General features: G+C 34.9%; 1 protein-coding gene across 6 annotated transcripts in view; it reads right to left on the bottom strand.

The window, feature by feature from the left end:
- Positions 1-27,861, bottom strand: part of Rim2 (replication in mitochondria 2) — a 430,077-nt gene that overhangs the window by 276,988 nt on the left and 125,228 nt on the right. The window contains exon 3 of one of the 6 annotated variants that reach the window (XM_089595619.1): positions 2,710-2,721. The exons of the other annotated variants lie outside the window; for them this stretch is intronic. Coding sequence (XP_089451745.1) covers positions 2,710-2,721 — 12 coding nt within the window. The remainder of the gene's footprint in view (positions 1-2,709; positions 2,722-27,861) is intronic. 6 annotated transcript variants of the gene reach the window in all.

The raw sequence follows: 27,861 nt of genomic DNA, 5'->3' as shown, positions 1-27,861 counted from the left end.
TAGTTACGTACTATACGAACACCATTAACCCACACATATGCGGTCTGATTCAAAATTCAAATGCGCACTATGCGCACTGCACAGCGGCTGCCGTTAGTCAAGAAGAGAGTACTTAGCTTTTGTCAGCGCGGCGGAGTGCAGCGAATATGGTAGTATGGGTATGCATACGGTGTCACGGCCTCAAACGTGTTACATACGTTAGCATAGAGCTATGCGTGCGTGTACCTCCACTGGCTTGGGCCCAAAAGGTAGGGGAACAGAGAAGAGGTAAGTTGAGTTGAGTTTAATTTATTTAATCGACAATGGACTCAAGATGCCACAACAAGACATAGTATAATTGTGATAAAAATTAAATGACTAAGCCAATACATTGGCATCAGCCTAAAAAAATTCGCATTATAAAAAGATAAACACAAGTATAACAAAAATAATAAACGTAAAAAAAAAATGTATTTTAAAAGAAGAAAAAAAAATATTGAAATATAAAAACGTGAAAAAAAACTTAGTACGTAATAACGCGTCATGAGTAGAAACAGCATAAGTTATGAGTAACCAAACGTCTTCTTAATGAACTACCTGTAAAAGAGCACTTTGAAACAAGGCCGATCATAGCATCGGTGCAGATCATGCTGGAGGCCATTCCACAGTCGTGGACCAGCAATGCGGAACGCATTTTGATAGCAAGAGGTGCTAGCATACGGGATCACCAAATCAAACTGGGAGCGACAAAGAGAGCCACCAGCCTCAAAAGTCCCAAACATGAATTGTTTAGCAAGATACTCCGGCAGGCCGTGCCGCAAAACTGAGACCAAGAGGCATAAAGAAACGTACAATCATCGCTCAGTAAAAGGCAGTATACGTATGTATAGTGTGGTAGGAAAGGGAAAACAAAGCAAGAGAGTAAAGGGGAGATTAGTTAGAGACGCGAGAGCGAAAGGACTAGGACTGCGAGACTGAATGACACACGTAGCTTCCACCGAATACAAGTAGTGCTAATAAACTATAAGTTAACTACAAGCGCTTTTATTTATTCCCACACCGAGAAATCCACGTAACTACATCGATATAAGACCGTTATTTAGATGGTAACATCTAAAAAAAGCGACATAAACTCATCCAAGTAGACGGGAATCTTTAAAAAGAAAAAAAAAATTAAAGAACTACAATAGTAATAATCTTAAAGTTACTTTGAATAAAGTTTTGCGTGAATTTCAATCTTTCATGTTGACTTTTTTACTGGTCTCTTTAGTTAGTTAAATATTATATTTTATTAATTTTGTTGTTTTTAAATTTGTTATGTAGTATAACCCGCCTATTTTACTTAAATTCCTAATTAATATCACTACTGCTCCAATTTCTAAATTTAATTTACGAGAAAGCTTTTGCGCATTATATTTAAAATTTCTATTAGAAAAGTTTAAACAGAACAATCTAGGCTATAATGAGTAACAGTTTTTTCTTCAAAAAATTTGATATTTTATCATCAAAGCAATATGTATACATTCATTACATTTCATTAAATAAAACTCTCAGAATTTGAATATGACTCTACTTAACATTATAAAACGTTAAGTACTTGTTTAATATTCTTCTTAGAAAATAGTTTTACTACATTACTTTTTTCCATTTTTCAGAATAATTAAAAATATTTAGCGTTATTTAAACAAAAATAATTAGATCATTGTTATTGTCTATTGTTTTTTATATTCTTCTACTTCTGCTACCTTGTTTAATAACAGTTTTACTGCAATTTGTTTTCAAAATGTTTATTATTACATTAATCTCGAAAAAAATTGATGAACTATTTTTATCTAAAATACTTTAGTTATCTTTTAGCAATTCTAATTTTTCAGACTGCATTTTTAACATTGTTTATTTTTATCGGTTATTTAAAAGTTTGTTGATGTGTCCTTTTTTTAGGAAGGCAATATAAGTCAATTTAATATGTAAATTTTTGTTCCGGTTAAAATTAAATAATAGGTCAATGTGTTGTGGAAAAACGTGTTACCCGTACGATTCACACCATTAATAATAGACTGTTTTTGTTTATCCTTTTATATTTCATTTAAAAAATACGAATTTTATGTAGTATCATTGAGGAAACGACACAATTTATTCAAAATTTTTTTGCTAAAAGATATGCCATTTGCGTCATTATTTGTTTATTTATTACTATTTATTGGTATGGATAACATAAATTTGTACATGTCTTGTCTCACTTAAAAATCTTGTTTAACTAAATGAATGTTCTATTCCCTCTATTGTGTAAAAAATTTTTTAAAAAGTAGTTCTTCCGTTTGTATCAAATTTTATGACCTAAAATATTCTTTGAAAGCAAAAACGACGCAAAAAATTATTCCAATAAAAATGGTCTTATGATACTAAATGCTGCTTAAAAAATTTTATTGAAAATCGTGCGTTACTTCATTTGTACAAACAATAGCTTCTTTCAAAATTTTTACGTAAAACTTTTTCGTGTCTTTTTAATTTTTGAAACATATAGAACCTTCCTTTGATTAATATTACTTTTTTTTAAATATCTTCAGATGTGCTGGATAAATAAATTAAGTTGATCTATAGTAATTTTTTTTCTGACTTATCTTTTGCATCGTTTTATTTTTTTGTTAAAAATGTAATATTTAGGAATATTTACATGTTTCATATTTTGTTACTTTATCATTAATCTCCTGACTTGTATTTTTTTTTAACTTAAAAAATGCTCTATTATCTTATTTATGAATGTAATCAAAAATCTATTTTATATTTCTCATTTTTTTTAAGTGGCCAGTACTCAATATTTACATGGAAATTATACAGCTCCTAAGAACATATTATATGGTACAATCACTGAAAATTTTTTATTCAAATTTTTTATTCTGTATCCTTCATTATAAAGGGCATTACTTATTTTCATATGATCCAGGTAACCTTTTCTTTTTTAAAAGATTTTAAATTTCAAAAGATTAAATTATCGTGTTTATAGACTTAATTTTAAATTTTTGTGGAAATTGAGGAACGAGACGAAAAAACTTTTGATATTCATGAAAAATAAATTTTGAAAGATATCAGTAGACATTAAAACTCATCATAATATAAATAACGCAGCATATGAAGACATTGATAAGTCAGACAACAACATTTACTTAAATTTTTCCTCACAATTTTAAGTAACATCCATTAAGGTTTACGACTTCATGAACTTGAAAATTAGAACAGTAATGTTGATAAGAAATGAAAGTATGTCAGACGGTTAATGTGATAGTACATGATTGAGAATTGCTTAAGGTGGCTTGGGCGGATGGTACCGTACCAAGGGTAGGGTGCCATAAGGGCCTCTAAAAAATCAAATTTTTCGACGGTAAATTTTTCAATAAATATAGTTATTTCGATAAAACCAAAGTACAAGATTAAGAAATTACCAGAAAAGTATCGTGAAATTATAGTTGTGAAAATTGGAAGATGTTGCGAGGCAAGCCAGATTAATATTTCATACTTTTCTTCTGATTTTTTTTTCTGATTTTCTGATTTTTCATTAAGACCCTATATTTTTAAGAATTTAATAGATTCTTTGTAAAATAATACACAAAAACTCTTCTACATTTTTTTAGTTAATCAAGGATTTCCGAAGACAGAGTAGATTTGTAATCACTGTCCATAAGAGTAGGTGTTAAATTGGCGAGTTTTCAGTAGCAATTTACAAAAAAATTAAGTTGTTGACTCCAGTATTTTCTTATCGCAAATGAATTTCATATACGTTATATACATGATTCCAGAATTTCAAAGGTTTTGATCAAGCTGATAAAAATTGCTTAAGCCACTTTAACTTATGCAGTACAACGTGGAAAGAGAAATAAAAACCGAGATAAAAATTGAATACTACATTTTTTTACTAAGTTTTCATTCCATAAATAATATTGAAGACCAAAAAACACTCTTTACTTCTTTTTATTTTATACCGCAAGCAATTCCCAATAGTTGTAGCATTTACTATGACTATTAATAAACATCAAGGTGAAAATTTTAATAGTGTAAGTTTATACTCAAGAAATCTTTTGTTTTCTTAGGGTCAATTATGTGTAGACTTATCAAGATGCAAATAGAAAAATGGTATATTTATTAAATTTTACTGTTGGGGGCTGTGGAAGAATAAGAAAAATGGTGCATGGGTGTTGGTGGCTGTGGAGAGAAAGTGTAGTCAGTGGGGAGTCTTATTAAAAACTAAAATGAGTTTTAATAACAAAGAAATATATCAAATGCTCATTACTTTGTAGGGGTGATGGGAGTTGCTTTGGCGTACGGTAGGAGACGTGAGGTGCTTTCTCGGAATGCCTTACACAAATAACTAAATAATATAGAGATTTGTATGAGAAAATTTTTTGATAGTTTTATTTACTGTATTGCATTAACATTCAATGTATGTTTCTTGTAACGAATTTATCGATTATTACATAGGACAATCAAAGATCTATAAAAAAATGTGATATTTCTATGGTAAGACAAAAAAGATTTAATGGGAGAAAAAGTGCAATGTGCCCAAAACCCCAAAAATTGAAGCAGTGAGGGAGTAATACATAATCATCTACTTGACAACGGTTCCAGCCAATGCTTATGCGCCCCAGTTCAAGTAGCCGGATATGACTGGCGGAAGAAATCTCAATAACCCAGCTTTTGTGTTTTATCACGCCTCTAAGAAATAGAAAAATGGCTTCTACATTTTAACAAACGGCATCCAAATTTTCCAGTAAGTTTCGCTTGATAACACTCTTTACAATATCAGCCTTATAAAAATCCACCGGTATGTCGCATATAATGATACGCGGGGCCAGCTTAACGTTAGGCTACAATTCAAAACTCACCTGCACAAGCCAGCCCAGACAGTACGCGAACATTAAATTCAAGCACTACCAGATCCACCACCCCCACCATAGCCTATCTCAGATCTATTGAGTTCTTAAATTTCAACCTTATCTCCTTGGTAGGCCCAATTACAATACGCTTACTTCTTTATAAGTATAGGCTTATTACGCGGAAGCAAGACATTACAGGAGGGTATCATGCCACCGAGGCCCATGTAAAAGCAGTCACAGAATGGCAAGTGTGCTCTAAAGCGAACTTACACAACACTGCAGCGACGTTCGCCGCAAGCCACGAAATGGACGCATTAAACACACGAGTAATAACGTCGCAAGATGCACTCGCAGCATCGAAAATCGCCTGTCACCTAGCTGATACCTTCTCACTACCATAAGCACTAATGAACTTAGTGCGATGCTTATTTATATCTTCCAGGAACCAGGCCACATTTCCGCTCTTTAGCAGGATAGTGCCCCAGCCCAGAGAGGTCGGCAGAGTGAGGTGGGACTCAGAGTTGTCGTCACTTCTTTCATCCCCAGCCATCCCTCGACATCACCAGCAGCTATCAGTCGTCAAAACATTGCAGCAGATGACACACGAGCGGAGATTCCTACCATCTATGCATGGCCAGCACAGCAATCAGGCACCTTAGAAACAGCCGCCAGTAAAGCAGGGAATCCATTAATCAACGACCAGCACAGCTCACAAGTAAGCTGAAATAGACACCAGACTCCAGCAGCTTCTTGCAGGTTATGTATAACAGCATAAAAATGTGATACACTAGACACCAAGAGGCTGAATACACTAATTAAGCAGGGTGTGGCTGTAGAGAGAAGGTGGGGTAAGGGGACTGCAGGAAGATGGTAGAGAGCTTTTGTAGGATGCTTTAAGCAGATAACTATGTAAAACAGGTACATGTGTAGGAAAGCGCGTGTGTATGGTGCGTTGATGAACCATTTTGACTATTTGTACTCACTCTGTTTTTCCACTGTTATTTTATACAATGATGTACACTGGTAGAAAATCAACTTTGCTTTTACTCATAGAGATCTATATACAACATGATGTTACTTTTTTTACAGTATCATCGCAGATACAATATACAACGTATAGTCGCAATTATCGTACTAACTACATACTTAGAGAATTTTATATTATACCATTTTGTAACAATTTAATACTATTCGTAAGTTTTCAGTTACGGTGGGGTACAAGAGTTGATTTTAATGTTGTGAACAAGATGAAAGATACTTTTTTAGTTACAGAAAATCAGAAAGATCTAGTTACAGGTTTCAACCAGCAATTTTACTAAAGGAACTCGAACTTGTATCCCTAGAATCTGTCAAGCTTAGTAGCAATCAACGCTAATCATTAGGTTATAGGTCACCTGAAAAAAATTATGTGTATGGTATTAAAAGTGTACACAGTACAGTAAAAAATGAGTTTTTCTTCAAATTAAAAAAATTAACGACACTTTAAAAGAGAACCGTAGGGTAATTATTTTAAAGATTTTCTACCAACAATACTGGCATCAGTGATGATCACAAATTTCTTCTTAGACTGCGAACTTACAAGATTTATAAAAAAGAAACGCTGCTCAGTAAAGAAACTAAAAATGGTTTCAAGTTCGTATTATTGTTATAGAATACAATTAAAATAGTATAAAAAACTTGAACGGCTGTTGATGCTTTTTTTTGAAATTCAAAGTAAAACATAAATTTTTCGAAAGATTTGATAATTTTTCTTAATTTTTTAGTACTAAACGTACACTTTATACAAAACTTAGTCTTAAAATAAGAGTAGAAAATTAGAGGGTACAAGATGGCGCTAAACACGAAAATGTACAATGTTTTATGTTTCAACCTTTTTATTGCGTTGCCAAATAAATACAAAAACTATATTATCCGCTATGTGTAACCACCTATGCTGCCGCTCTTATGGCTACCTACGAAAATGATATAACGTATGTAAACAAATTTGAATCGCATAACAGAGGTACGAACAAAACTCTTCAAATGAAATTATTAATTGTTTATTTATATAAGAGGACTTACTATAAAAAAGAATTGTATGTTTGATAAAAAAAAGTATAATTTTGCCCAATTGTATCTTGTAAGTAAATAAAAAATGAATTTTTCTCGATTCTTTTGAAATTGTAAGCTTTTAGTTATTTATCAAATGAGATGAAGGTTACCTTAATAATGTAAAAAAATACCAAGAAATAACCCCTTCCATGTGCATGCATTTACAACTTTGCATTATTACGGTAATCAACGTCTTATTTGGCTTAGCACTGAAAGCATACAACTCCCCCCCAAAGAAAAATTTATTTTGATCTTGATTGCAAGATACAATTTAACAAAATTATAGTTTTTTTTTACTGTACATACGTTTATTTCTTTAGTAATATCAATTTTCTCACTCAAAAAAAAATTCAGATGCATTCAAAGTCCAGATGTAGTCGAGAACACATACCTACAGATTGTATGTGCATCTGGCAGAAGTATATTCTTACATTTAGTACATACACGGTGTAATTTTAATTTTCTTAGTTTATCAGAAAAAAATTATCAATGCCTTTGACAAAAATCTCCATAGGCAGAATAATGGCCAATAAGTATGTTCAACAGTATGTTACGTACGATATGCTGGGCATATCATACTGACTCACCCTAGTAACGACAAGCCTACGCTAGTAAAGTACAACAATAGGGGCTTTCAACGGCTCTTTTAATATGTACGCCATTTCTCCTTTCATGAAAAATTTGGTGTTAAGTTTCCTATCGTAGTAATATTTGGATCTATACTTGCTTTGTACCTGTTTCAGCGCTGCTATTGTTCGCATTTGTGTGAGGGTATCTGTGATTTGCTTTTATCGTCTCTTGCGCCATTGCTCGCTGTACCGGCGCTGATACTATGTATTTTGTCAGCCAGTCCTGGATTGACAATATATGCGTATTACCATGGTCTGAAGGCTTATTTATTGGTCCATAAAAATCTATTGAAATTTTCTCAAATGGTCTGCTCGATGTGTCAGGAATAAGCATTGCCTGTTTGGTTTTTACTCTTACCAGTTTTTTCGTTTGGCACGATTCGCATCTCGCCACAAATTGCCTAACTTCAGGTCTCATGTTTCTCCAGTAAAAATCTTTTGCTATTCTATTATAAGTTTTGTTGATCCCTCTATGTCCTCCCACTGTTGACTCATGGTACTCTTTGATAACTTTGAATCGTTGATCTACTGGTGGCACAACAAGCGTGTTTGTGTACAGAGTAATTATAATATTCATTTCCTTGAAAATTTCCTCTAGCTGCTAGATCAAATACATCCATTGGTTTATGTCTAGAATCGCGAGGTCCCTTATTATTCCAATGTTTTTTAAACTATTGCTCCTCACTAATCCCTGGAGTGATTTTAAGCATGTCTTGATGTCTGTTCTTAACGCCCTGTCATCGAAGTGTTTTTTCACGTACATTCGCATGACCGATACTTTCCTTTTTCTAAAAAGCATGGCATTCCGACTGCCCTCACTTCGTGATTCATCATTATTGGATCAATGTATCCCCACTCGTAGAGCACGTCAATTGTCTCCGTATCCGGGACGTTTTCTACCACTGTACAGAAGGCTAGATTGTCTAGGTATCTGAAGGGGTGATATTCTACTTTCTTTACTTTTTGAAACGGAGGGGGGTTTGATCCATCGCCTGGGACCCATGGTGGCTTATCACGCGGTAGTCGGGTCCTGCATACCCTATATTTATCTAGCGCGCTTAAGTTTTTGTGATCACTCCCCTCCTTAGGATCGCTTTCGCTTCCCTCGACTAGAGCTTGGTTGAGGCCCCTTGCTCTCTTCTTCGTTTTCCGAGGCTATTGTCAATGTGCTATCGGAATTAGGTGGTGGTGGAGGGTCAGGTGGTAGTGTGTCCCTGTCCTCGTGCACCTTCTCTGTTGCGCTCTTTTTCTCTTTTTGTGCGAAATTTTCTCTGCTCGTCTGTCTCTCTCCTTTTCCTGACTCATCATTGGAGATCTCCCCGTTGCTCATACGTCTTACATCACTATCTCCTGTTTCATGTCCTTCTTCGCTCTTGCCCTGCTCACTAGTGCTGACTCTAGCATCGTTCAAATCTTTCCCGCTAGCTGAGCCCTTTTCACTATCTTCTTCGTGGTCTGTTGTCAGATGGTTGCCTTCATCGTATCATATCAAAGCCTGGTAATGATCATTTTTGAGGCGTATGTGTTTAAATGTTTCCCCTTTTTTCCTATAAAATGTTGAAAGATTGTTCTTTCGCTTGATAACTGAAAGTGGATGCATATGTTTACTTTATGTATTTGAGAAAATACAAAGGCGCATTCCCCGTCCGCAAACGTGTGGCTCTTCTTTAAGATATTTTTTGTGCCCTCTGGGTCTTTACATTTATTTATCCATTCCGAGCTAAGGAGCGTTTTTCTCAGTCTGTCCTGTGACATTTCCAATCCATGTAAAAGTATAAAAGTATGAGGCAATGAAAGAGACAGCTTCCGTCCCAGGGTACATCGACTAACGCGAGCCTCTTATTCGGCTCTGCGCAAGAATCTCCACATTCACGAGTCTCCCTATCTTTTCCTTCGCTCATTTCGACTGGTGTTGCATAATTTTTCCTTAACTCATTTGTTGGTGGCGAATCGTCCCTAATTTTCGTGTTCTCATTTCCTTTTTGGTTTTTGCTGTCCATTGAACTTTCTAATTTTTCTACTCTGTCATTTTCATCTTTTCATAGGTCTATTCTTAATTCTTGTTTTCCTTCAACCACTTGTTTTTTAATGTAAATTAAGACTTTTGCTCGAAATCCGTCACCAAGACAGTCTATTAGGTCGTAAAGGTGTGCGTCAAGTCGGATTGCGCCGTTTACACGTTCAGTATTATTATGTATGTTGGTGCAGTTGGTGAGCGGCCTATTCATCGTATGCTCGTCCCGTGCTAGCTCCTCTTCGCTCTCTTTTTCTTTTGGTTCGCTTCGTGCTTGGTCGGCTCTCTCCATCACTTCGAACCCCCTGCTTTCGAAAACGCGTTTCTCCGTGATCTCGGTCTTTTCTGCTGTTTCGTCTGTTTCCGTCAGCTTTCGTATATCGCTTGCTTCTTATTTGACTCTCTTTTTCTCCGCCGCTTCGGCTGCTAGGCTTGCTTGTATCAGCTGCCGATCCCAATCATCAAGTTTTGGACTATGGTTTTCTGAATCATTATTTGTTATTATTGGTGTCCCGCAGTTTGCAATTGTAATATCTCCTGACAGACTTTCGCTGTCTTCTGTGATAGAGAACGGTGCTTGCTTCCTTGTAAGTGTGTCTAATTGACGCTTACGAGTTTTTTGCTCTTTCGGTCCAATTTTGTTTTTCTCGATTGCTGGTGTGCTCGTCGATTTTATTCCCTGTTACATTCGGTCCTCCCTTCGCATTGAGGCTAATTTGTCGTTTATCGGCTCTTGCGAAATAATTTCGTCTGTTGCTTCCGTGTCTGTTTCCATTTATAAATCGCTAAATATAGTGTTCTTTCTATGGTGACCTCGTTTTTTCACGGTTTTCCTCATCTTGCTTAATTTTTCGCTTATTCCCACTTTTCCCTCGGATTCGGAGTCTCCGTCACCGTCGTCTTGGCCGTCTATTCTTATATTGCGCATATTTATATTCCATCCACCGAAATTTTGTTTCGTTTTCTGTTTTTTTTTATCTAAATCTTCTGAATCCGGATAGATAATTTTTCCTTTTTTTGTGTTTCCTTGAATGCGCTTATTACAGGTCGCTCATGTCTTAAAGATGCGCGCCGGAGGTCCATTGTTATCGGCCAGTCCTTCTTTCTCTTGTTCGTCCGCCAGTTGATATAGCTCTTGGCGTGGCCGTTCAGGATTCTCTTCTTCCTCCTGTAGTATTCGCTTACGCGACAATGCGTCAGGTGATCTGTTGTTCATGCCCAGACGGTATATAACTTCAAACTCATATCCTCTCAGTTCTGCTTTGAGCCTGTTAAAACGAATGTCTGGTTTCTTAGACGAGTGAAAGTGTTTAAGCGGCTCGTGGTCTGTGATCACCGTAAACTTGCGTCCATATAGATACGGTCTAAATTGCTCTTTTGCAAATACGATCGCCAGTAATTCCTTATCGTATGTCAGGTAGCGGAGTTTGCTCCCTTTGGGGCAGCGGGACGCGTACTCGCACGGTCTATCTTTTCCGATTTCTCCATGACTAAGGATCGCTCCGATTGCGTAATCTGATTTCATCATATTTCTACGTCGCGCTCTGAAAGCTTGGGTTCATCATTATCTACATGTGTGTCCGGCGCCTTTGTCCGATTACTCTTCTTGCGGGCTCTCCTGCCTTTTCTTGTGCAATTACCGCTCCGTTGTATCGGAGTGTCATCCTGCTCTGCCGTATTTCTTTCTATTTTTTCTTGCACTGTGTAAGTACTCGGACTGTTGTTCTGCGTCTTCTCCTCTACTTTCTCTTCCTCCACCTTTTGCAGCCTCTCTCTCTCACACATTCTTCCTTACCGGACACACTTTTCTCTATCTCTTTCTCTAGTTGATGCTCGACGCTTGGGGACCACGCCAAACATCTTGCGAGTTTAAAGCTATGGGAGGGTCTCTCCTGTTATCCGGAGTGTATGCGCCGCTTTCTCGCTGCTGTGGGCCCCTCTCCTGTAGCGGCCCGTGCCTAACTAGATCCCTATTATAGCCATCCCTGCTATCCTGATTTCTGTAGCCGCTACCATAGCGGTTGAATGTGCCCCTGCTATAATTATTGTACGCGTCACCGTTGCCACGGTTGTCGTAATAATTATAACCTTTAGAGTGGTTATCATTAGACCTGTAATTGTGATTGTTGTTACTATTGTATGGCTCTGTTGGGTTATTGTCATAACCCCTGTCGTAATTATTATAATTATAGTAATCATAGTTATCATTCCTACCCCTGCAGTTATAGGCATTCCTGTCAGTAGGAGTATTATTTGCGGGTTGGTTACGCCTCTCGTTACGCTGTCTCTCCTCTTCCTCCCTGTCTTGCTTGCACGAGCGGCAGTCTCTCTCATAGTGTCCCGGTTTTTGACAATAATTACAATTTCCCCTCAGTTTCCTTCCGTTTTCTTTCGAAGCTTTTCTATCACTTATCACCGCTAGTAGCTTTCGGCATTCCTCAGTTGGAATGCCCGGTTCGGCCGTCGCAGTATATACAGCGTTTTTCTTTTCCTGATGCTGTTCCTTGTACTCTCTAGGTTTACGAGTGGTCCCCACTCTGTTGTTGTTTTATTGCATGTAGGCAGTGCGCTTACCGGTATTACATGCCGTAAAATATGGTCACTTTCACTTTTCAACGCCGGTATTATTGCTTCCCCTAGAGTTTTCGGGTTAGACCATGCCATCCTCCAACTAAAAGTTGGAAGTAATCCGTAAATAAACTGTTTTACCGCCTCAGATTCCAGGTTTGCCTTTACCGCCTGTTTTTGAATTGGGGGAAAGTATGGGTTTGAATCGTACAACATTGTTAATCTATTGTATAATTGTTGTACTCGTCCCCCGTAGTCATCTATTGCTTCACTATCTTGCTGGGTTATTATTTTCAATTTTGCCATGAGCGAGTCTGCATTATTAATACTGCAGTATCTATTTGAGAGCTCTTTGATGAACTTTACGGCTATAGTAAACTGCGTCAGTCTCGGGGCAAAATGTTCCGTTGCTTTCCTTTTTAGCCTATTTGCGAGGGTGCCCAAAAAAATATTTAGTTTTCCGGGCCTAATGTACGTGCAACCATACGCACCATTCTTTTGAACAACGGTAGGTTGCTCGAGTCACCATCAAAAAACGGGATGTTGTTTGTCATATTGCTGAGCATGGACAGAATGTTGTGGTGCGCATACTGCGGTCTGCGTAGGTGGTCATAATTGCGTGTCTCTTGTTCTTTTTCTATATATGGGGTCATGGTCAGTATCATTTTTTCGAGTTCTTCGCTCGTATCCTTTATTCTATCCCATACCTGTTGGTTGTGTAAGTCGCTTGCCCCAATTTTTCTTGACTTATCGCTTCGGTACTGTGATGCACCGGAAATCGAAAATTCTGGTTTCCCTGGCATGCCCCATTGTATCGGTAGGGTGTCTACTCTATCCGTTCGGGCTCCGCGTGTTCCTTCGGCCCTTCTTATATTGCCCCCAATGGCCCGTTCGCCGGAGATAAGACTCACTTCTTTGTTTGAGGGTCCTATGCTTACTCCTACGTCACGTTGTATGTAGTCGAAGTCCCTGTTTGTCGGTTACAAATTTCGGATTGGCCCTGCGATCACTGTGAATGGCACGCCCACTTCCTCTGTCTTCTTTAGCTTTGCAATAATTTTTGAAAACAGGCCCATTACTATTGCCTTCGTTCTTTTATCGAGGGCGTCTTGTTTCTTGCACCCTTCTGGTTCGAGTTCTAATTCTAACATCTGTTCCGCCATATTTTTCTTTTGCTTTTTATTACTAGGGTCTTGCCTGCACCTGTCGATTATCGTGTTATCTAGGCCTTTGTTCTCGCTTTCTGACTCATGGGTAATGCCGCCAAGATAAATCATTTTTTTTCCTACTTTTTTCCTTCTTTTACCCCTGTATGTACGTGCCGCGAAACGTATTTTCTTTTTGATTATTACAAAGCTTATGTATTTTCCTAATTACGGGGCGACGTTTAATTACGTATAGAGCGGCTTAATAATAATCGCACGAAAAGAATAGTAAGAGGCAAGACAAGAAAGCAAAGGAGCGGCGTGGGTCTTCTATTCGATTTTTTTTTAATTTTGTGCTCTCTCTTTGTTTAGTGATAAATAGGACGAAATATTCTTCTGGGAATATCTGTAGTCCATTTTTGTTAGTAAAAATTATAGTAATGAAAATAGTGATCTACATAGGTGCGGGTTATTATTATTGTGTAATTATTTTCGAATATTTCCTATATCTGTGCAAGCCCACTAATAAGATCCCTTTGTTTTATACTTGTTCTGCAAAGTTTAATATATTTTGTCCCGGGGTCAGGAAAAATAAAAACGATATAAGAATTCAAACAACTCACTTACCAAGTCAACAGTACTTTCATTGCTAGAATGATTGTGCTGAATATCATCCTTCCCTGGTTACTACTCCCCTTTTTGGCGTTGAGCGTCAGAAATACGGATGTGACTGCAATAAACTGCTACCTTCTTGCTGGTCTTTCCCGAAGTTGCTTTGACCTTCTGTTTGTAGACTTCCCGATCGTTGATGTCGAGAATCGCTCGTATGAACAGCTACCTGTTTACCTCTGTCCTGTTTGGGTCCGTTCCGGCACTCAAGTTCGATTTTTGTGGCACTGCATTATGTGTGCTTCTCGGCGAAATTTTTTTTGAAACGAGTAAAATAAGTGAGAAAAAAAATTCCGACTCTCACCGTACCCCACACTTAGCACCAAAACTGTTACGTAGGATTAAAAAGCTGGTAAGGAGGTGCGTCACGAAAAGAACCCAACTCGTTGGTCAATTATTTATTAGTTTCTTGAAGGCAGAGGCGTGTGTGTGTTTTGCGCGGTGTTTTCTACTTATCGTTCGGTCTCTTGCCTAAAAGACGCTCGAGTGCCGCGATTCATGTCTCGCAGGGCCTTATATAAGCTTGTTCTCCCTATTGGTATCCTTTACTAGCATAGGCTTGTCGTTACTAGGGTGAGTCAGTATGATATGCCCAGCATATCGTACGTAACAAGTATATTCTTTTTTTAATTCGCATATCACACACTCGCATTTTCGTGACAAGAAAAAGGTAGCTGCAAAGCTGTGAAGATTGTCATCTTTTAATCGTCTAGAACAAATTTTTACTTTCTTTCTGTGCAAATATCTCGAAAAAATGCCTTACTACCTGCATTTTCAAAACAGCATTAGAAAAGAAGTGCCTTATAATATGTCTGCTCTAATATTTAAATTTTCTTAAGAAAATGCTTGTGTAGCTCTTTTTTCAATACTATTCTATAAAAACTAATGCTAAAAATGAAGACTTTGAGTAAAAATTTTTCGAGATATTGACAGGCTTGGGGTGTAAACAAGGATACAAGGATTCAGCCGATCATAATCTATCGACGAAGCATATGTCGCTACGTAGATTGTTGCAAGGGAGCTACCATTATACAATATTAGATTCCAGTTAACAGTTGTAATTTTTTTTTTAATATACATCATTTTCTGAACTATTCATCACCATATTGAATTTACCCTCTCAAATTTTGTCTATCTGAATCACGGATCGTATTAAGCTGCCATATGTGGGTACATGTATGACACACTATTTGCAAGAAGAAAAGTACAATGAACAAACGGTAATACGACAAAAACTTTGTTAACTAAACATTTTTTACTGCAAGATTCATAAAAAATAAAAAAAGTGTTGTGACAATTTGAAAAATTAAATTTCTTTTGTCATTATTAGAGAAAATAATGTTGACAGAACTTTAAGCGTTTTCAAAATATTTTTAATGTTTTTGTTGGTATGCATAGAAACAAAAAAAAATCTTCACTTTTTATCCAAACCAATATTTAACTTTTCACTAACTTTTAAAGTTTACAGTCTAAAAAAAAGTATTAATTATGTGACCGTCACGGACAGCAGTAATATTGGTCAAAAAGTATACCAAAATAACGCTAGTTTTTTTCACGAACTACTATCAATTTCTAAGGAAAATAAATACTTGTGAATAATCCCACTTTACGTTTAATGCCCCATACATAACCTTGTAACTTATATAATATAGTTGTATGACCTAGATTAAAATGGCAACTCTTGTTTTACCCCACCATACTTTAAATTATTTTCTTAGCCTTCTCTTAAAAAAAAGAGCCTCCTTCACTGATCACCAAGTTTTTAAGTCCTACCTCAGGCCACTTTTTTCGGCTTCTCTTGAAACTCCTGATATAAGACTCCTCTTACGATAGTGTTCAGAAAATTATCATGTGTAATGTAAATTTACCATGATAAATTTGTCTTTTGCTGAAATAAACAGAATGTATATATATATATATATATATATATATATATATATATATATATGTATATATATATATACAGACGTGGGGGCTTCGTTACCTTTGCATTCCGTGCACAAACCCCTCAAAAATAAACTTGATACCTACGAAACTTAATACACTAAATAACGTAACATTCACAAAATTATCGACTTGTTTGATGCATAATCAAGTTTAACTAATAAGTGGCACTCAGATTATTGTACTTCTGTTAATCATGTTTCCAATCCCTCAATAAACTTAAAGTATACGAGAAACAAATAGTTATACATAACATTATTTTATTACACAGCAAATACAACATATACTTAGAATTAAAGTATATAATGATTAAAATGTTACTAAAATAAAATTTAGAAACGCAGATTGATTACAAATTTTTAAGCATGAATTAAGAAAGTACTTTGATGAAAGTGAAAAATTGTTTTTTTCTGCATTTTCACTTAAGCTTTAATTTTTTTATTTAGACATTTTTTCAAAACGACCGTAAAAAAGAAATTAGAACACTAATTAACATTCGGTTTTTTACATTGACAACGATTGTCTTAAATTTAACAAAAAAGGATGTATCTTCTTCTGTTAATCTAAAGTTTATCTCAACTAGACTTGAATTTATACCTATATTTTAAAATTAAATAAATGTAATAAGATTCGTTAAATATAATTTATTAATTGAATTGCAGTGGGAGGCCGGCATGTTTCTATAAGAATAAATACTTTATAGCATTACAAATTATAGATCTTTGACACCTATGCTTTAGAAAGAAAAGAATTTGTCTAAAATCGGCTCCTAAAATTAATAATTTTTTACAGAATAAAAAATTATTGTCACATAAATCTTTCGAAGTTTTATTAACTATTTCTAAATCTTTGTTAGGGATCATTGAAGCTTCGTCCCGAATAATAACAACTGCTTTACGTAATAAATTTTTTTTTCAATTTTATATTTCAAAAAAGAACTGTTAATGATATTTAAATTAAATAGTAATCACAACGATTTATGACTTGTCATCCTTTGAGCAAATAAAACTGGCAAGATTCCTGTTAAAGACATAGATGTAACTTTTTTTTTTCAACAAAAAAAAAAAAAAAAAAAAACAACAAAAAATAATGTTTTGTAAAAAGATGGTTTTCCAGAACCTTTTAGACGATCAACAAAACATAACTTTGTATTACTATTAACAGTTTTATTAAAAAATTTTTAATCACTATTCAGTTTAACATATAGATCCTTGAAATTAGTTTTCTAAATCAATGACAGTTTCATTTTTCTTAATTTTTTGAGATGTTATTGTTTTATTTAGTTATGGTTATCTATAATCTTTTTTCTTTGAGTTTCAATGGCTTGGTGGTTAGCATGCTAGCCTGCTAGCCAGAGATACTCAAAGGGTCGTGGGTTCGACGAAACTTCCACGAAGCAAAAAGATTTTTTTTCAATGCCTGTTATTTAAACCTACTAATACTTTCTGTTATTTTTTTCGTAGATCCACACGCCCATTCACACCTTTGTCTGAAACTTATCACCATCGTGTGGGCTAGAATAATAAAATTCGTCTTAAAATAGGATATCTTTTGATAGGAAATTCTTATTTTTTTTTTTTCAAGGGTTTCGATGATATATTAAAGAAAAATTAGTTCCCAGTTATACTAAGACTTAAAGGGAGCAAAGACAGTTGAAATGCCTCAATTCCCCCAAAACTAAAAATAGAGACTATTATAAGGAAAATCAACTATATTCATCACTGAAAACAGAATAAAAATCATCCAGAGGCTTACAATACTACGGAACCTATAATTAGTATTGATTTTAGAAAACTCAAAGTAAAGCCCTTAATATGGCAATCAGATATTATAGAATTATAATTTTTGGAAGGGTTCATATTTTTTAATGAATTAGGCACAATTCTCAATACAAATGTTAGAATTTATTTTAAATTACATACAGCCTTATAAGCATATACAATTTCGTATTTACAGGGGTAGTTGACGTACATCTCTAATGTCCTCGCAACATATGTGTTACATGAAAGATCTCTCTGACTAAACACATTTTTTTTTAGTTTTAAGAAGCAAAGAGGGGAAAATCTCCAGAGACATTCTAGTTATTCTGGTAGTAGTGTCAGATTTACTCAGTGTGCCTACCGACTAAGAACAAACCTCCCCATCAGAATCACTTCCCTAAAAGACAAAAGGAGCATGAGAGAAGAAGGAAAAATAAAAATAACGGAGAATTTAAAAGGGATGAGAGGAAGGGCAATAAGGCATCAGGGCGAAGCTTAGTACAGAAAAAAATGAGGTACTAAGTGTTATGTGTTTTTGAGGTACTAAGTCATGCCAATGTTCACTATTGGTATACTCTTCCTCGCTTTGGGACTCTCTCTCTATATTTTCACCTGAGATGAGTTCTCGGATTTGGTATATTTTGTTGTTACTTAACTTCTACATGAGTTTCGTCTCGCTCATCTGTCTCCTTAACATATGCTCCACGTACTACAATTTTATCTCCTTTGCTCGGTATCTTTACGGCTGTTACTGTTTCTCTTATACTCTAACTCTCCTCCAGTTTTTTCAGTTTGTTTTGATTGCTTAACTCGCTTTGGGTAATAAAAATTCCTAATGTTATGTTTCTTTATTATATATTTTTATGTAATAAATTTGCTTTCAGTGCGTCATAGTGCATGTTAATAATTTTGTATAGGTCATTTACTTTTTTGGTACTGTTAATAAATTCAGGAATTTTTGTAAATAAGATATTAAATTAACGTTTTTAGATTTTGAATCGTATATCCTGCGATGCAGCTTGAGTTGCCAATGATGTGCTTGTTATTTTTACGACTTTCTCTTGTTTTCTATTGTTCACATGTATGCTAATTTATCTTCTTTAATAGAAGTACTTTTTTCCGTATAACATGTGTTGTTGAATTATTTTGTCCACTTAGTATTAATATTTGAGCTTTTTTCTTGTTTTTTCATCTGCCATAGACTATTTTTACTCCAAATCAGCATTTTTGTGTCTGTTGCCACTAATAATAAATTCTTTTCATTCTTACTGTTCCGCATCAATCAAGCCTATATTTTTAAGTAAAATATGTGAAAGTTTTTCGGTCATGTATATGTAGTAAAATAAGAAAAATATGTTTAAATGTAAATAATGAGCGTTGTCCTGCTAAAAAGATATTATTAATTTTTGGTTTAAGGGACGTTCAGTTTTGTCACCAACTTCAACGACTTAGAGTCATATTTTGTTTGGCAGCAATGAAAATCCTTAAAACTCGATAATTTCCTAAAGATGTTTCTTTTTATGCGCGAAGCTGATTTTGTCAGCTACATTTAGGTGCCAGAACCCGGAGCTTATAGTTAGATTGGAAATTCGCGGAATAGAGAACATAGAAAAAAAACAGTAAACGATTCTAGAGAACACTTCAACAACACAGCACAGCAACAATGACAGCAGCAACTGCAGCAGTGACCGTAACAGAGGAAGCAGCAGCATCGTTGGCGCAGAGGACTAGCCACCGCCACTAATTACACGATCTCGTGCGCCATACCATGTTGCCGTCCACTCGTCGCCCTAACCCTGCTACACGGCAGTGCCTTCACGTACGCCAGTTCCTCATCGTTTCTACCTGTTAGCAGTGCGTTCGCGTACGTCGTCACCTTGTCGTCTTGGTCCTGTTGGGCTGCAGTCTGATCCTGTTAAGCGGCAGTGCGTTCGTGCACACCATCTCCTCGTTGTCCTGATCCTGCTGAGCTGCAGTCTGATCCTGTTAAGTAGCAGTGCGTTCATGCACGCCATAACCTCGTTGTCCTGATCCTGTTGATCGGCAGTGCTTTCGCGCACGCCGTAACCTTGTCGTCCTCATCCTGTTGATCGGCAGTGCGTTCGTGTACGCTGTCTTCTTGTCATCGTGGTCCTGCTTAGTGACAATGTGTTTGTGCGTGCTGCGTTCTCCTCTGTCCACAAGTCATACACCTGTCACTGCATTCAGGTCGTGCACACTACGTTAATATCTGTCTTTATTACACAGAAGTTAAGTAGCGGGACAAGCGCGCGAATAAAATTCTTATCTTGACTATGTAAAGGTGTAATATATGGTATTGCATCTCCTACGTCTTGAAGTTACGTAGCAAAAGCATAATTACTCGTTACTCATACGATTTTGCGTAAAATTTTGTTATTTCCGTTAAAGCCCTAAATAGCGATAATAGAATCAGAGTAACTGCGTATATTGTAGGGTTGAGTGGAAAAATTCAATTTTTATTTCATTCAAGCAAGTTTTACTAGTCAAGATACAACTGAAATGTAAATTAAAAATTATCGGCCTATGAGCACTGAGTCTGAATTTGATTTGCCTTTAAATATGAAAGTCTCGTCCGCCGTGTTCGCGACGGCAGGGGAGTGCACCCCGAGCAGTGAAGGACCCGGAAATTTATTCTGAAATCGACCCAGATCACGACGGCAGAGATGCGCTTCTCAAGCAGTAAAGGTCTGAGAGTGCTGGCGAGTCGAAGCTTCCAGTGAGGGAGGCTGAGATTTCCTTGGTAAGAAGCCATTTTTAGTTGACCTCACGCGAGCAAAGTTTTCTCTTGTAAGTTTAGCAAAACGGTTGTTAATATTTTCTAAAACTTCAAGATTGCCTGTTATTTGATCATTTCTTGTTGTTAATTCAGTATAGTTAGAACGAACATTTGTCGTAAGGTGGAGATTGGTAGGACATCAGATTAAATATTTTGAATGGGCATAAGGTTTGAATGCATGTTTTCGTAGTATGACTGTGATATGATTATGACACATTTGGTCGTGATAAGAGAATACGTTTATTTGGTTTTGTAGTTTTGTCAAATCATATTGGGAATCTTCTAAAACTTCTGTTATCATAATCTTCTAGAACTATCTCAATTCGAATGATTTTGGGAGAAGTTTTCTTTTGTTTCGATGGGGTTGGCACATGGACAGGGAGAGCTGAAGTAGATCAATCTGTGGCTTGATTGGCGGTGATACTTACCAAGAAATCTCTGATTCACGATTGATTGTAGTTTAAAACACATATTATTTAAAATAATTGATGGCTGTTGATATCCGAATTAAAAATTGGAAACTTCGATTTTATTTAAAAAATTAAAAAGAGTTTGCAAAGACGGTCGTTCCAGCACTCACGATTGAAAGGCGTCGTTTGTATGAGCTGTGGTGTTACGAAAACTCTAAGAGTTGTCGGGAGCACATCCCCTGTGGATCCTAGGAGCACGAGATAACAAGCATAGAGATTTGTTGTGGGCGGTTAGCTGTGAGGCGATTGCCTTTACATATTTTAAGTTGTCGAACAAAAGACTTTATCTTTCAAAGTCACTTTATTTTCTACGAATTAAACAAACCCACTCATCAAATGTAGACTATTTAATTTATCATAATTTTAAGTTTGAATTGTTCGAATCTGTGAAGCTTCTCATACCCCTACCACATTAATCATTTTTATTATATGGTACAAATCTAATGTTTGTACGGGGGGAAGGATGATCCCGATCAATCAAGCTTATACTTTTTAGTAAAATATGTGAAAGTTTTTGTGTCATGCATATGTAGTAAAATAAGAAAAATGTGTTCGAATGTAAATGACGAGCGTTGTTAAAGAATTAAAAAGATGTTGATGATTTTTGGTTAAAGAGACGTTCAGTTTTGCCACCAACTTTAACGACTAAAATTTACATTTTGTTTGGCAGCAATAAATATCCTTAAAACTCGATAATTTCCCAAAGATGTTTCTCTCTTTGTACGAAGCTAATTTTGTCAGTTACACTTACTTTCCTAGTGTTTCTATCTTTTTACTTTCTTGTCTGACTCATCTAAATTACATATTTCAATTTTATTCTCTTTGTTTATTTTTATTATGTTTTTCATTTCTTCCGTGCGTGTATTACATACGCGTGCAGGTGGTGCATTAATGTCACTATGTCATTCTCTCTATTATTCTTCCACACGGAAAATAATTTTGAGCATAAGGAGATCAAGTACGTGTACTTATAAAGTTCAAATCATTTTGAATTCCTACTACATAAGTATTTGGACTACCTAAGATCAAAGATTGTGTCACACTAGTTCAAATGTGCATTGAACTCGTAAAGCACAAGCCTGAGAGCCACACTGCCTATAGTTTGTGCGCGCATAGTACGGCGCAGCATTGAACTGTAGAAGCTTGTGGAGGGGAGCCTCTGGAGCTCAGCGATCGTACTCTCACAGCACAAAATCTGGGCTCTGCGCGTTTAAAGTGCTTCGTTGAGCTCTGCAATGCGGTATTTTGGGCTGAAAAAGCTAAATCGTGCGTGTACCTCCTCAGCCCTAAACATCATCGAACTGCATGAGCCTAATAATTGGGCTTAAATTTATATACTATAGGCTTACGGCCAATGACCACAGTGAATATATATGTATACAACGAAAATAGTTTTTTAATGAAGATGTAAAAACTGTTTTATTTGAATAAAATAGTCATTCATTCAGATTACATCTCGTTAGTTCTCACAATATTTGAAAATACTTGAGTGCAACAATAACGGGTTTTCGATATATTTTTTAAAAATCATCAAAAGATTGACTTCATTGAGTCATTCAAGCCCATTTTCATTAGAATCGTTTTAACTATAATATCAATAAATTTTGTCAAAAAACTTTCGTGGAACTACGTTTTTCAAACGTAATTTGTAGATAAAACTTAGTATACAACAAAAAAGGGTATTCGAAATTTAAGTACTTTTGTATGTACAAACGGATTTACAATTCTATTTGATAACTTTTTTCAAAAAATTATTGAAACAAGTTTTAATTATAATGTATTTATTCATACAAAACATACCTTAGGCCACAATTTAAGTGAGTTGAGAGAGCTGGGCAAAACAAGATCTAATGAGTTTAACCAAAGGTGTTCAAACCACACAACTACCAATATGAATTGTGTTACTCAATACACTAGTATAGTAAATGGATCTAACAGATATTAGTCTTAGAGTCTTAGATCCTTTTTAACAGCTAGTTAAATAAATAATTTATAAACATGATATTTTATTAAATGCTGACACGAATACAAAAATTGGAGGGGGGTGGGGGCCGAATAATGTTTTCTTGTGTAATAAATAATTTATCTAAAAATTACAGTTTAAGTTGCTTTTTTTCAATTTAAATATCGTATCTGGTCACTACAAAATGATCACTTTTTATCATTAACCGTAGTGGACTGTCTTACTACACTACACATTAATGTAAACACAAAAGTGACAAAAGGCTTGCACTGCAAAAGCACGTCAATATTCACACGTTAGCATATGCCTATACTATTCACATAAGATGAGCCCAGACTTTGGGCTGTGTTTTATATATTTTTTTTTTTTTTTCAAGTGCCTGCACGATTTTTTCGTAGTCTTTTACGTCGGTAGTAACCTGCTAGTCCAAAACTTGCTTTGTTTCTCTCGCGTTAAATGGTTTCCGGTAATTCTCTACATTTTATGTGAGAACCTAACCAATTCGTGAGTCTTGGCTTGTTTTTTTACACGTACAAAAATAATTTTCTTTGACTAAGAGGGAATTTTAGGAAATTCGGATTCATGAGGCCATTATTTAATTTAAGAATTTCTCAGCCACTAATGCCTTTTATCTCAATTGGGAAATTATCAGGAACTATGTGCAGAGTAACTACAATAATACTATTTTTAGTATCTTAACTGTCCCTAACGTGTCATATGCTCCGTTTGTGATGCTAATAATAAGGACTCTATCTCTGCTGTTTAAACGCATGTCTTCTGAAAACAGCTTTTTTTGATAGTTGATATTTTGGCATTTGAATAGAATTTCGCACTACATAATTTTAACGAATTGCTCCATAGCAGCACAAATAGTGATATGCGCCCTGCACCTTTAGAAGTTCACTACACGAAGAAGTATTTTGATAGTTTTATTTATTTTACTCTCATCAAACGAAGGCGAAGGGCTATAAATTTGAGGCTTTTGGTGGCACTTCTCATTATGTTTATCTTTAGCCGCTTGCAGGATTTTTTTAGAGTTTGATTCTAGCAATACTTCAATTTTATTATATTTCGTATTCTATTACTAAATGTACTATATTATTTATTATATTAACCTTATCCATTGGGTTCTTCTCTGATTCGGCTCCTCTCTCTCAATATGACAAGTGAATTTTATCTCTCCTCCAAGGACTCACTTTGAACTGGGGCGCACAAGCGTCCTGGAAGTTTAAATGCTTTAAACAAGAATGATCTGTCATGTTTTAGAGTGTGTTGTTCATCTCATGGTTTGGGGGTCTTCTGTCCCGATTATCGAAATTTCTATTTTAAGTTTTGTTATTATTCTGGCTGTCATTGGATTTATTATCGTCGTAATCATAATTTCGATTATTTTAAGTGCTGTTTTTATAATTGTTACCTCAGTTTTAGAAGAAATTATGGTTGTCATGATTGTCTCCTCTGTAAGCATTATTATAGTTCAGGATATTAGTATTGTACGAGAGTATATTCTAATCATTATAATTCTGCCAGTTGTCAGGCTTTCCTTCTCACTGCTTGTAGTCATTAGGATCATTGTCAAATTGTTGCTTCCGTTTATCGTTCCAGTTTAATAAACGTCTAGAATCCAGGCGATACTAAGCTTTTGCAGTAAAAAAAAACATACCTTTGCCCCACGATATGTTGAGTTGGTCAAACTAGGGTTGGTTTATTTTTTTTATCTTTAAATATCATCCATGATAATTGTTGTCTCAAAACAACATCAAACAATAAATTTTTATTAAGAAACATCTATAAATTGGGTCATTTTAAGATTTTCTGCAGTAAAAAATCCATATCACTGCCCCATTTTATAATTGGTACGTAAAACAAGGCTTATTATTTTGTTTTTTATCCATTAATAGTATCTACTTATAATTGTTGTGTCAGACTGGCGACAAACAATTAAATATTATTAATTAATATCCAGAAATCAAGTGATTTCAAGCATTTCTGCAGTGTAAAAGCCATATCTCTGCCCAACGTTATGATCGGTAGGCCAAACCAAGCTTAATTGTTCTGTTTATCATCCATAAACAGTATTTACTGATAGCGGTTGTTTTGATCGGCGTACAATGAGATATTATTAATAATGATTAAGAAATTGAGTAACTTGAAGCTTTTCTGCAATAAAACAGACATGTCTCTGCCCAACGTTATGGTTAGTTGGTCTAACTGGGCTAATTTATTTTGATATATACTTAAGTATTATTCACTAATAGTTGGCATGGCAGAACGTCGATCAACAATAAATGATCATTAATAAACATTAAGGGATCGAGTGAATCTAAGTTTTCTGCCGTAAAAAAGCCATAATTTTGTCCCACGTAGTATTCAGTTGGTCAAACAGGGATTATTTTCTTTCTTTTTATCTTTTAATTTTACACAATAGTATGTTGGTGTTAAAACAGCTATCAGCAATACATTATTAATAATCAACATCGAGCAATTGGAAAATTTTAATTTCCTACAGTAAAAAAGCCATTTCTTTGCCCCACTTAAAAATTGGTAGGTGAATCTAGGTATTTTTTTTATTTTATATCTATAAATAGTGATTATTGACAGTCATTATTAATGAACATTGTGAAAGCGAGTTATTCGTATCTAAACAGCAAAAAACAGTAGATTAAAAGCTTTTATGCAAAGAATCATACCTCTGGACTACATTATGATCAACAAGTTTGAGCGGACTCACATTTATTGATATTCACCTTCAAATATCATCCTTAAATAATAGTCGTGCAAGAACAGCGATTAACAATTAAAATTTATCAATACACATTTAGAAATCAAGTTATTATAATCTTTTTTGCAGTAGTAAAGACATATTTCTCTTTTATGTCATAATAAAGAGGTTTAAATGGGCTCATTTTCTTCGTAATTTGTCAAAAAATAGTATCCATTACCAATTAATGTGCCAAAACAGCAACAAGCAATAAATTATTATAGTGAACAAAAAACGAGGCATCAAAAGATTTTTTGCAATGAAGAAACCATGTCTTTGCGTAATGTTATGATTTATATATCTAACTGGGCCTATTTCTATCAATTTTTACTGATAAATATCATCAACTAGTAAACGTTTCGTCAGAACGGCGATAAACAATAAATTATTATAAATAAACACCAGGAAATCGGATAATTCTAAGCTTACCTGCAGTAAGGAAGCCATATCTATGCCTCACTCTATGTTTAGCTGGTTAAACAAGACTTAGTATCTTTCTTTTCATCTTCAAATATTATTCACGAGTGTAAGTTTTCTAAAACGACGATAAACACTAAATTATCATTAGGAAACATCGAGAAATTAGGAAGTTTTAATTTTCTGCAGTAAAAAAGCTATATTTCTACCCAACGTTATGATTGGTAGATTAAATTAAGCTTGTTTCTTTTGTTTTTAATTTACAAATAGTATTTACTGATACCCGTTGGTTTAGAACTTTTATAATCAATAATTTATCATTATTAATAAACATGAATAAACTCAAATGATTTAAAGCTTTTCTACAGTAAAAAAGCTTTACTTTTATCTCACGTTACGTTTAGTTGGTGTAAATGGGCTTAGTATCTTTTTATATATATTTAAATATTATTTACTGATAGTTAATGTATAATAACGGTGGCAAACAATAAATAATCAATAATTAATATCGAGAAATTGGGTCATTGTAAACTTTTCTACAGTTAAAAATCCATACCTTTCACGTCATGATTGGTAGGTTGAACTGTGCCTTTGTTTTTATTTTTTATCTATTAATAGTTTCTACTAATAGTTGTTGTGTTAGACCAGCAATCAACAATGGACTCTTGTTAAGGAACATCGAGAAATTGGGTGATTCTTAGCTTATCTGCAGTGAAAAAGGTATATATCTGCCTTACATTGCGATTGGTAGACCCAACTGGGCTTATTTTCTTTGACAAGTATCTTAAAATATTATCGACTTCTAATTGATGTGCCAGAACAGCGATATACGATAAATTATTATAAGAAATAAACAAGAAATCGGAGGATCAAAAGCTTTGATGCAATGATAGAACCATATTTCTGCACTACGTTATAATTAACAAGTCTAACCAAGCTTATATTCATGACTATTTACCTCTTAATATCATCCATCAGCAATCGTTGTGCCAGAATGACGATTAACAATAAGTAATTATCGATTTTTTGCAGTAAAAAAGCCAAATCACTCCCTCATGTTATAATTGGTAGGACTAACTGAGCCTATTTTCTTTGTGATTTAACCAAAAATATTGTTCATTACTTATCGGCGTGTCAGAACAGCAATGAACAATAAATTATCATAGTGAACAAAAAACGGGATATTAAAAGGTTTCTTGCAAAATAAGAACTATATCTCTGCCCTATGTTATGATTGGTAGGTCAAGCCAGGCTTTTTTTATCCATTAATAGTATCCACTAATAATCATTGTGTCTGATAGGCGATAACAATTTTATGATTATCAAAAAACATGAAGAATCAAAGCAATACTAAGCTTTTGCAGTGAAAAATTATATCTCTGGCTCACGTTATGATTAGTGGATCAAATTTGGCTTATTTTTTTTATCTTGAAATATCATCCACTAATAACTGTCACGTCAAAACGGCCATAAACAATGAAGTATCATTGATAAACATCGAGAAATTAGGTACTTTCAAGCTTTTTGCAGTAAAAAATCCATATTTCTGCTTCATCTTATTATTCAAACGAGGCTTATTTTCTTTTTTTTTTTACTTTTTAGTATCACCCACTTATATTTATTGTGACAGAACGGCGATAAACATTAAATTTTGAATAATTAACATTCGGAAATTGGGTGATTTGAAGCTTTTCTGCAGGAAAGAGCCATACTTTTGCTTCACGTTATAGTAGTAAACTATGTTTATAGAGAAAAGACAAAAAAAGTAATTAGAATTATAACACAG

This window comes from Copidosoma floridanum, unplaced genomic scaffold (genome assembly GCF_036245765.1).
Source record: "Copidosoma floridanum isolate Cflo_tuat_1 unplaced genomic scaffold, Cflo_Japanese_pri ptg000026l, whole genome shotgun sequence".
Taxonomy (NCBI): domain Eukaryota; kingdom Metazoa; phylum Arthropoda; class Insecta; order Hymenoptera; family Encyrtidae; genus Copidosoma; species Copidosoma floridanum.
This window is presented reverse-complemented; position numbering and strand designations above follow the sequence as displayed.